Source organism: Equus caballus, chromosome 24 (genome assembly GCF_041296265.1).
Source record: "Equus caballus isolate H_3958 breed thoroughbred chromosome 24, TB-T2T, whole genome shotgun sequence".
Lineage (NCBI taxonomy): Eukaryota > Metazoa > Chordata > Mammalia > Perissodactyla > Equidae > Equus > Equus caballus.
In genome coordinates this window covers 35,486,473-35,496,888 of record NC_091707.1, presented here as the reverse complement: position 1 = coordinate 35,496,888, position 10,416 = coordinate 35,486,473, and the positions used below count along the sequence as shown (strand labels likewise).

The 10,416-nt window shown below is 45.9% G+C and overlaps 1 protein-coding gene across 2 annotated transcripts in view; it reads left to right on the top strand.

Moving 5' to 3' along the window:
• Positions 1-10,416, top strand: part of POMT2 (protein O-mannosyltransferase 2) — a 43,367-nt gene that overhangs the window by 2,465 nt on the left and 30,486 nt on the right. Inside the window, exons 2-3 of one of the 2 annotated variants that reach the window (XM_001491847.7) lie at positions 5,971-6,055; positions 10,253-10,357. In XM_001491847.7, coding sequence (XP_001491897.4) covers positions 5,971-6,055; positions 10,253-10,357 — 190 coding nt within the window. The remainder of the gene's footprint in view (positions 1-5,970; positions 6,056-10,252; positions 10,358-10,416) is intronic. The other variant, XM_023628173.2, reaches the window with a different exon arrangement.

Here is a 10,416-nt window from a genome sequence, read left to right as displayed (position 1 = left end):
GTTTCTATCAGTCAGACCGATAGAAGGTTGTGCTGGTCTGTGTGTTTGCACACACATGAGGGAGGTCCATGTTTGGGAGCTGGTGTTGATGGCATCAGGCAAATCCAAACAGTTCAAGACTGGCCATGTCCACATGAGTTTTTCTGATTTCGTAGTGGGATGACAGACTGCCATCAGATTGCCAGCTAGGGCTGTCACTTATTTGTATGATATGAATGTTTCGCCAGGGTGGGTGCTGGGCCTAAGGGACAAAGAGACCATGTTTCCCCTCTCTTTACATTTCCAGGAGTCTAAGATGTTCCCTTCCCAGGTGCCAGGGTTGTTTCTTTCCTTCCATTGTCATATAATCAGTATGTCCCACTCTAGTAGCTGTAACTTCACCTTTTCCCCAGTTATCCTCTACATCCAGACCTCTTTGCCAAAGGCGTTGTTAGAAAATTGACAGAGACTCATTATGTCTCCCACGTTGGCCCGTGTGAGCCACTGTAGGGGGACTTGACAAGCTGTGTACTCAACCAAGTGATCATTATCTTTATGCTCCAGGACCGTGTCACTCCAACAACAAAATCTAGGTGACTGAAGGAGAATTAAGTTTGAATCCCATGGGACACCCCCTCCACTCTGCCCAGGCTGATCTGGAGTTGCTGTTAGGGGAAAGAAAGACAAATCATACCCAGGAATGTTTGGGGAAGAATCTCAAATTTTCAAGATACGTTATATAACTCTCTACTCCTTTTGTCCTGATCATGACGCAGTTGGTGGCCAAGAGGAGATGAACCCTTTCTGATGATGGCTACATTAGGTGATCAAACTGCTTTACTAAAGTGTGTGAACCAGGAGGAGGTGAGGGAAGTAGAAATCTTTTTGAGACGACTGTTTAGGGCTTGAGAATATCACATGCCTGTGGATGGTAGGGAGTGTGGAATGTCATCAAATACCTTGACTATTGGCCCACTCTTGGGTGGTCATTGCAGAAAAAGGTACACCATTGTCAGACTAGATGGTTTGGAAAGCCGAAAACATGGCATAGTTTAGTTTCAAGGGCCACAGTGGTACATCTAGAGTCAGATCATTGGACTGGAACAGCATCGTCAACACCGTAACCAGAAAAAGTGTCAGCAGCAGTGAGGCACCACTGATAGACTGGAGAGGGAAACAAAGTCCTAATATGGTCAGTTTCCTTGGAGTGGGCAGGGTCGGTGCCCTGTGTAATGTGGCTTCCTTTACTGCAAGGCAAACAGGCCAGCTTTTGGAGGTGTCACAAGTCACCACAATGCAGTGATGGCTTCTGCTTCAGAACATACAGTCCTTTACTTTGTGCCCCGTCTACCATGGTAGATGGGTTTCTGTGCCTGGGGCATTGATGAATTCAGGTGGCAGTGGCAGTAGTCTGGGTGGAGCAGGCTTGATGAGCAGCTTGATTCCGGTCAGTCTTACCAGAATACTGCCCCTTACGATAGGCATCTACGTGAGTGAGCCAGATTGTCCCATCAGCAGGCAGCCATGACTTTTTCCCACAGTTCTTGACTCCGAAGAGGAGTTTTTAAAATTTCTCAGTATATAGTTTTACATGTGGCACCCCAGATGGCTAGGCTAGTGGCAAAAGCCCAAGAGGCAATAAAAATGTAACTTGTCTGTTTCTTAGGAGTACTGTCTAAGGCAAGAGTGATGGCTTTCAATTCAGCCCATTGGGCTGATCAACCGTTTCTGCAGTCCAGAGCTCTGGCCTTCCAGAGTTGTCCCTGGGGCTGGATGACGGCTGCTGCCCAATGGACACCATCAGCTTTTAAAGTGGCCTCATGATCAGTGAACCAGGCACAGGCATTGAGAAGAACCTCTGTGAATCACACGCCCCACTGAGCCAGCGGCTTTGCTTTAGGTAGCGGAGTGGGAGATAGTTTCTCCCAAAGAGAGTGCTGGCATCTCTTCACGTAAAATCAAGATGCCGCTAGGGCCGGGCTGGCTATCCTCTTGAATATACCATTTCCATTTGACCAGCGAGGCTTGTGGAGCCCTTCCCTTGTTATCCAGAGATTCCAAGTTGACCCACTGCAAAGTGGCAATGCCAGTCCAAAGAGTCCTAAGGCCTTCATGGGTCAGGCGCTTAATGTCAGCAAGAACTTAGTGGTAGGTTAATAGCTGCCCCTTCGAAAAAGTATGTACTCGGTGCCTGCGTCCAGCAGATGGCGCTGTTACCCTGGAGAGTGGCCTCTTGCTAGCAGCCATTATGTCTTTGAAGCTGTGATTTCCCTTTCTCTTCTCAGGATTTATATTGTTTCTCCTGGACCACCTGGGAGGGGACAGGATCACCTCTCAATACGTGGCAGTCACTCACTGGGCTAATCCTCTTTGACACTTACAGGATCAGTACCAGTTAGACATTCAGCAGTGGGAGCCACAATAGTACAAGGGCCCTGCCCACAAGGTCACTACACCTTCCCTCGCCTGCTGGGAATTGGCTCAGACCCTATCAGTTGAATTTGGGCACTTTCTCCTCCTTGAACTAACGAGTCTGATAGGCCTGCGTTAGGAGCTACGATGTCAGACACCCAGAGATTATGCCATTCCTCAGTGGGGAGTGTGGGGAGTGTGGATGCAGGGGTGGGAGGAGGCTTTTTTTCTCCTTTTGCCCCTTGATAGGCTTGGCACTGCTTCCTCCCAGTGTACTCCCCTGCGTCTGATGCGCCCCCTTTTCTTTCAGTCCCCGTGCACACTATTCTGGCTCTCCCTGCAGTCCTCAGCACCTTTCGTAACCGTTGCGCCTAGGAAACTCTCCCCCAGCCCATGGGATTGAGCAGGGTGGAGATCTGGGCCCCGTAGCCAATGGAGCCCTGAGTTTGAGTCCTTCCCCTTCCTGCAGTTCCCCAGCGTGCTAGGATGGGTGTGTGGCCTTGAGTCCCCTTTAGGGACAGGGAGACCTGGGCCCCACCTTTTATCATCTTTCTCTCGAAAGCAACTGAGATTGTGGTGTTGGGATCATGGGCGAGAGAGGGAGAGAGTGGTTCTGAGGCACTAAGCAAGGCATGCTCACTTTTGGCTTGAGCACAGGCACAAGGATCTTTCAGTGTTTTCATTTTACCCACAGTTCTATGTGGATAACAAGGTTCTTACTGCTGGTGCCATTTATGTCAGCTTTGGAGAATCTTGATTCGGGAGCTGCGTGCATATTGCCTTTTGGCTGGGGCTGCTAGGTTTGCCATCCTGTTGTCATGATTACATCTCTTTCTCCTTTTGCCCAGAAGAGAGTGAGCAGTAACTGAGGCAGCATTCAGCCGGTTTGTTTCACTCCTGCCTCTCTCCACTCAGCCTCATTAATAGGTGGGACCTGGAGACTCTTTCTGCCTCCCTTGCCCACCACTTGGGCAAGAGCATTCACTGCCAGATTCGAGGGAGTCTTTTCATATCCCCTAATCCAGCCTGTGGGGGCCCTTGTCCTTTCTCTTTCAGAAAGCTATGTCTTAGCGTCCTACGCTTGTCACCAAAAAGTGTCAGGGTCCCGGATTTTATTTTACCTTACTTGCAAACTAATAAGTTAGCCTGTCTCGTTTATGGATGCCCGCAGAAGGCAGAGTCTTGGGTCAGAGACACGGGTCTTTATTTTTCATGGCACAGCAAGCGGGACAAGCATCAGCATGTTGGCGTCGGTTCCCCTGCCCCGCAAGTCCCATGTGATACCGTGGGTCTGGATGAATGCCTGCACATGCAGTGGGTTGCAGCACAGCGGAGAAATACTGAACTTGAGGAGTCTGCTGTTTTATAATAAGCAGTGAACAAGACAGCTCTCTGTCCCAAAGGGAGAGATGCTAACTCTTCCCTCAAGGTTCCTTGTTGCAAACAGAACCCTGAGAAATGGCCCGAGTAAAGAGCGGTCAGGACCTTGCGTTCCTGGCATACCCTGCAAGGTCTGTAGGAGCAAGAGAGAGCCAGGGAGGCTGTCCCTCCCAACACAAACACGCAGTAAAAGCAGTAAAAGCCAAGAGGAAATGGAAATATCACTACTAGTTTTACTTGGGACATTTTTGCAGTAAAAACCTCATACCTCTTTGCCAGTGTTTCCAAACAGACTTCAAAACTAACCGCAAATGTTGAGACAGTTTAAATGGTGCCCAGCGTGTGTGGGAGGTTATACTCTACAGGCTTCTTCCACGTGTGTTATCTGACGTGCACCCTGACACCTCCCTGTGAGGGGGACATGGCAGATGCTATTATTGTCTTCGTGGTGTAGTGAGAGAAGAGACCCAGAGAGGGGGAGTGATTTCGCCGGGTCATGCTGTGCGTAAGTGGTGGAGCTGGCGCTGGATCACTTCTTTCTGCAAGTCTGTTTTGTCACACTGCCTGGAAGTTATTTCCCTCTTTGACAGCACCATGCCACTCTCCTCACTTCATGTCAAACAGTGTGCTTCGCAGATGCAGAAGTAATTTACTCTTCTGCCTATCTGTTGGACCCACTGAGTAAAAAAAAGGAAGAACTCTACATTTTGGGGAAAAGCATGTTTTGTCCCTAATGTTGTAAGTTGGTAATAACTACGTATGGAAGCTGACCTGGGGTTGGATAGCCGCTAGGAAGCACCCATTCTGAGCTGCAGGGAGAGACTGACAAACAGAAATGGCCAGCCTCTGCTGGATAACCGGGCTGCTGCTGGAAAGCCCTCATGCAGGGTGTGAAAAGTTTATGTGGTTGAGTAGAAGAACAAGGTTTTTGCATTGTGTTTAAAAGCTAATGCATTAGAATCGCTTATTTACTTGCAAAATAATTTGTGCATTGAGGATAGGTTTTAGATAGGCTCTTCGTAAGAAAGTCCTGAATTTTTATATACTGGTTAGTTTATTATAATAAGATGAGTGAGTTTATAGTCAGCAGGTTAATTGTCACAAGACTGATGAGCAAAAGCAGACTCCTGTGACAACCATGCTTTATTCATTTATTTATTTTCATTTATTTATTTATTTTGGTGAGGAAGATTGGCCCTGAGCTAACATCCGTTGCCAGTCTTCTTCTTTTATTGCTTGAGGAAGATTGGCCTTGGGCTAACAGCCATTGCCAGTCTTCTTCTGTCATTGCTTGAGGAAGATCAGCCCTGAGCTAATATCTGTGTCAGGCTTCCTCTATTTTGTATGTGGGATGCCTCCATGGCATGGCTGATGAGTGGAGTAGGTCTGCACCCAGGATCTGAACTGTGAACCTGGGCTGCTGAAGTGGAGCATGAGCAACTTTAACCACTTGGCCACAGGGCCAGCCCCATGACAACCATGGTTTAAAGGCTCTTACCAATCAGTAACCCACAGTGTAGTTTGTAATAGCAATAGTAATATAGTTTCTAGTAGCAAAATAGGCTCAGGGTTAGAAGTGAACAGACTTGGAAGGAAACTCTTACTACAAACCTTTCTATAGTATAGGAAAGCTCTTGTGCTTTTAAAATAAATAGAAACTCAAGATACAGAATAAGTGTAGATTTAACTTAATTTTTTTTGTTGTTGTTGAGGAAGATTGGCCCTGAGCTAACATCTGTTGCCAATCTTCCTCTTTTTGCTTGAGGAAGATTGTCCCTGAACTAACATCTGTGCCAATCCTCCTCTATTTTGTTTGTGGGATGCCACAACAGCATTGCTTGATGAGCAGTGTGTAGGTCTGCGCCCAGAATCTGAACACACAAATCCCAGGCTGCCGAAGTAGAGTGCGCAAACTTAACCACTATGCCACCAGGCTGGCCCTAACTTAAATTTTTGATAACTTGTTTGGTAAATATTTGCTGACTTTTCTCATCTATCTAAATGAAGGTTAACGACCAGCTTCATATTTTGCTTCCTCAAATCACTTGTCAAACCTTTTTTTTTAATTCAAATTTTCTCATGAATTGCTTGAAACTCATGGGCTGTGGTTTTAACAGTAACTTTACCCTTGCTTTCTTAAGGCTATGTGGGTTGTGTGATAACTTAAGGTTCTCATTTCTCTTTCTGTTTTCCCTTTAGTTGGGATGAGACTCACTTTGGAAAGATGGGAAGTTACTATATCAACCGCACTTTTTTCTTTGATGTGCACCCACCTCTGGGAAAGGTGAGCAGCATGGTGAACGACGGCTCTCTCCTAGGGTTGGAGCCAAGTCTCAGGTTTGGATTTAATTCTTGGGCCTGTAGAAAGAATTCCCTGACGTTCCGGACAAGCTGCTTTCCTGGAAAATTTTTGGTGTTTTTAGGAGTCCTCTGCACTCAGAAATGGAGAGAGTGTCTGTCAACTAATGGATGGATAAACAAAATGTAGTGTATCTGTACTGTGAAATATTATTCAGCCATCAAAAAGGAATGACACCTGCTACAACATGAATGAATCTTGTAAACATTCTGCTAAGTGAAAGAAGTGAGACACAGAAGGCCACATATTATATGATTCCGTTTATATGAAATGTCCAGACTTGGCAAATCCATAGAGACAGAAACTAGATTAGTAGTTGCCAGGATCTGGGGGGAGGGAGGATTGGGGAGTGACTGCAAATGGATATGGGGTTTCTTTTTGGGGTGATGAAATGTTCTGGAATTAGGTAGTTGTGATGGTTGCACAACCTTGTGAAAATACTAAAAACCACTGAATTGTACACTTTAAAAATGGTGACTTTTATGGTATATGGATTTTATCTCAATTGAAAAAAGAAATGAGAGAAGGAATATGTTGCATAACGCAGAAATAGCTTGGGGAGCTGATAGTCTGCACCTCCTTTCCCCTCCCCGCTCCCAGCATGCACGCTGTTTGCCTGGTACCTCTCACATGTTTTACAATTAGAAATTCTGCCAGTCAGAGTTCATTTTACTCTTTTAAAAACAAACTCCTCTGAGAAGGCTAGTGGATTAGCTGTGGTGTTCTCCCAGTCCTTTCTTCCTAACTGTAGGCTGAGATCTTTGGCATCAAGGGGATGAGAATTTGCCTGTTATGAAGTGGGGGAGGGATCTGGAGGATGGAGGAATTAGGGATGAAGGCAGGGGTGGTAATCTGTGACAGATGGACCTAGAGATGCACAAGAGCATGGGATAGGGACAGGGAGAAGGCCCTGCAAGTGGGAGGGATGGAGAGGGATGTGGGATGGGTAGCCTATTTCAAAATTAGCTCTGGGCCCAGAGAAGGAGTAGAAAATGTTATGCCTCTACCTGTCTCCTTTAGAAGATAACAACAATAAAACTAAGAGCAATTGAACACTTAGTCTATTCTGGTCACTTTAAATACATTGTCTTATGTAATCCTCAGAACAACCCTATGAAGTAGGTACAGTTGTAACCCCATTTTGCAGATGGGGAAACTGGGGCACGGAGAGGATAAGTAGTTTGCAGTGGGAGGAAAGCTAATAAGCAGCAGAGTCAAGGTTCAGACTGGCTTAGAGTTTGCCCCCTTAGCCATTGCACACACCGCCTTGTGAACTTGCCTTGCCCCGTATGCGGACTACATCTTTTACTACTACAGGATTAAGCTACAGAACTTGAGGAACGTTTGCATTGGGCTAGCCTGGGAACCAGATCTCTGATGGAGGAGAGTTTTCATAGGAAGCCAGCCTTGTCTTTCAGCTGGGGACTCCCTGTCCGCCTTTGGGGTCCCCTAGTGCTGAGCACAGAGCAGACATGCATGTGGGAAACACTCGCTGATTGGTTTTTACTGAAGCCTGCCCATCCTCACACCCGGCCCCTGTGTGGAGGGAGAAATGGACGCTTCTTTCTAAGACTGCACTCCGGGAGTGTTCTGCCTGTGTGCCCACCTGACTTATTTAGTGAGGGTCCCGTGCTCTACCTGGTTGAAGGAGAGTGATGAGCAAAGTAGCTGTTATAGGTTCTGAGGCGAACCCAGTCAAAGAATCAAAAAGCCCCTTGCAGTGGCGAGTAGGAAGTTTTCTCCTGCAGAACTGAGGCCAGCACCTGCTGCTTCTCTCTGGCCCCCAGTCCTGGCCACCTGGGGGCCCCAGTCACATGGGTGCTTTGAAAAGAAAGAAAAATACGTGCACATTGTAAGAAATGTGATCAGTACAGAAGGAAGTAGAAGGCCAAAAACTACCTTTCCCCACATTTCTGTTCCTCAGAGGTAACCATGGTCACCACCTTCGTTAACAGTTTCCGATATATCCTCTCAGAAATTTTTTGTGCAAATATAAGTGTGTATGTATTTATATACGTACACATGAACAATTTGTATATACAAATGGGATCAGACTAAACTTGTTCAGCAACTTTTGTTTTAAACATGGTATATCTTAAATTCTTTCCACATTAGCACATAAAAATGTACCCCAGTCTTTTTAATGGCTGTTTTCCATCATACAGATGTGCCATAAATTCTTTTACCCCTCTTCAATTGGCTTTTATGTTATTTCCAGTTTTTAGCCATTACCAAAGACATTGCATTGACCATCCTTGTATGTCTATCTTTTCATAGTTGTGCAGGTGTATCTAAAAGGTTCTCAGCAGCCAAACTAAAGAGTCAGAGGATATGCACATTGAAATTTCTATTAGATATTGCGAAGTTCTCCTGCAAAAATATTGTAATCATATATACTCCTACCAACAGACTATGAGGGGGCTTGCTTCCCCCACACCATTGCCAGCACTGGTGTGATCATACTTTCCAAACTTTGTCAATTTGAGAGTAAAAAATGATCTATCACAGTTTTTATTTGCACGTCTTGATGAGTTAGGTTGAACATTTTCTTCATGTGTTTATTAACCATTTCTCTTTTTTCTATGAATTCGCCCATTTTTCTAGTAGATTGTTCTTTTTTTAATTGATTTCAATGAGTCATTTAGTTAGGAAATTAGTTCAGGGCTACTTTTAACTTTAAGGGAACTGCCTTTTAGTGCCTGTTAAGTGCTTGGCATAGTACCAGGTGTTACCTACAGCCTCACCTCTAACCCTCACAGCCCTCTGGGAGGAGGGTTTTATTGCCTGTAGTTCAGAGACAGTAAGTGTCATCCACAACCAGAGAGCTAGTTATGGGGCACTGAGATCCAAACCATCTGTGCATTTCTTCCTACAGCCCAGCCCAGCAGCCTGGGAATTTATGCTAGCACCAGGTGGGTTTGTCCTCTGAGATCCCAGGTGGGAAGGGGCATCCATTTGATTGTCACATGTCAGTTTTAGTTCATCTAGCTATTTGGATGGCTCTGTCTTTTCAATATCTTATATTACTTTATATTAAATTAATTAAATTAACTTCTGAACCCTGGGATTCTTCTTCTAAAACAAGGCTTTATAATTTTTTGCTGCTGGAGTTTGGCTTCTATACCTTGACTTGGAACTATAGAGAGTGACCCTGTTTAGAACTACTTAAAGAAAAAAGTGGGCTGGTTAGTGGTCCAAATCCAGGCCCCCACAAGCAGTGTTGCTGGGAGGGCCTTTCCTTCCCCAGCCAGTGTATTCTGTCCTTCCACGCAGCCTAACCTGAGCCCAGGGGTCAGGCTGGGGCAGCCTGGACTGGTACAGATGCTTCCTATTTGCTGACAGTTTTTATATTTTAGCTGCTTCTGATTGCTTGTGTGGAACAGAGTATTTTACACTGTTGATGGCCAAGGAAAGACAGAAAGGAAGAAGCTGGGCCTCAAGAACGTCTTGAAGGATGCATGGCTCGCAGTCTCGGTGTATAGCTGATTTGTTCTGGTTTGGGACATTCCAAGGCTGCCCTCCTTTGCAATATTGGAAATGGGAGAAACCAGTGCCTTTTGGCATTTTTTCCATTGGGACTGTTTTCTTCCCCTCTGGGGAAATGTGTCTGTCTTTGTGCATTTCTCTTTCCCATTTTCTTCCCTTCTCCTCTTCCTGGTGTTTAGCTCCTTGGCCGCTTTTCTCCCTCCTCATTCTGACTTGTAACCCCAATTCCCTTTCAGTGGGCCCGTCTCCCAGGAATCAGCCCCTGCCCATGGCCTCCGCCATGAGCTGTCATGTTTTATTTCATAGCAAATGAAATAAGGCTGAAGGAGAGAGCCGGCCCTTCACTGGCCCTGCCCTTCCAGTTGTGGGATTTTTTCTTCCTAAGTGTTCAGTCTGCACTGTTCCCAAGAACTTGGCCTTGATACAAGGGAGGATTTGTTCCAAGCAGTGAGCTCTGTAGACAGAAGATTCTTTGCTCTGCAACAGCTGCAGGAGGAAATGTCACATTGGCAGCTCCTTCCGTGGACAGTTGTCAAGAGAAGCCAAAGTCTGGGTGCAGCTGTGGGGAAGTTCAGGGGACAGAGGAATCTCCTTACAGGTCTCTCATCTTTTTGTTCGTTCTCCTTTTCTCCTCAGATGCTGATAGGTCTTGCTGGCTACCTGAGTGGATATGATGGTACCTTTTCATTCCAGAAGCCTGGGGACAAATATGAGCATCACAACTACATGGGAATGAGAGGAGTAAGGCTTCCTGACTTGATATAGATTGACTCAACCCTGGGGCCACACTGAGTCAGAAA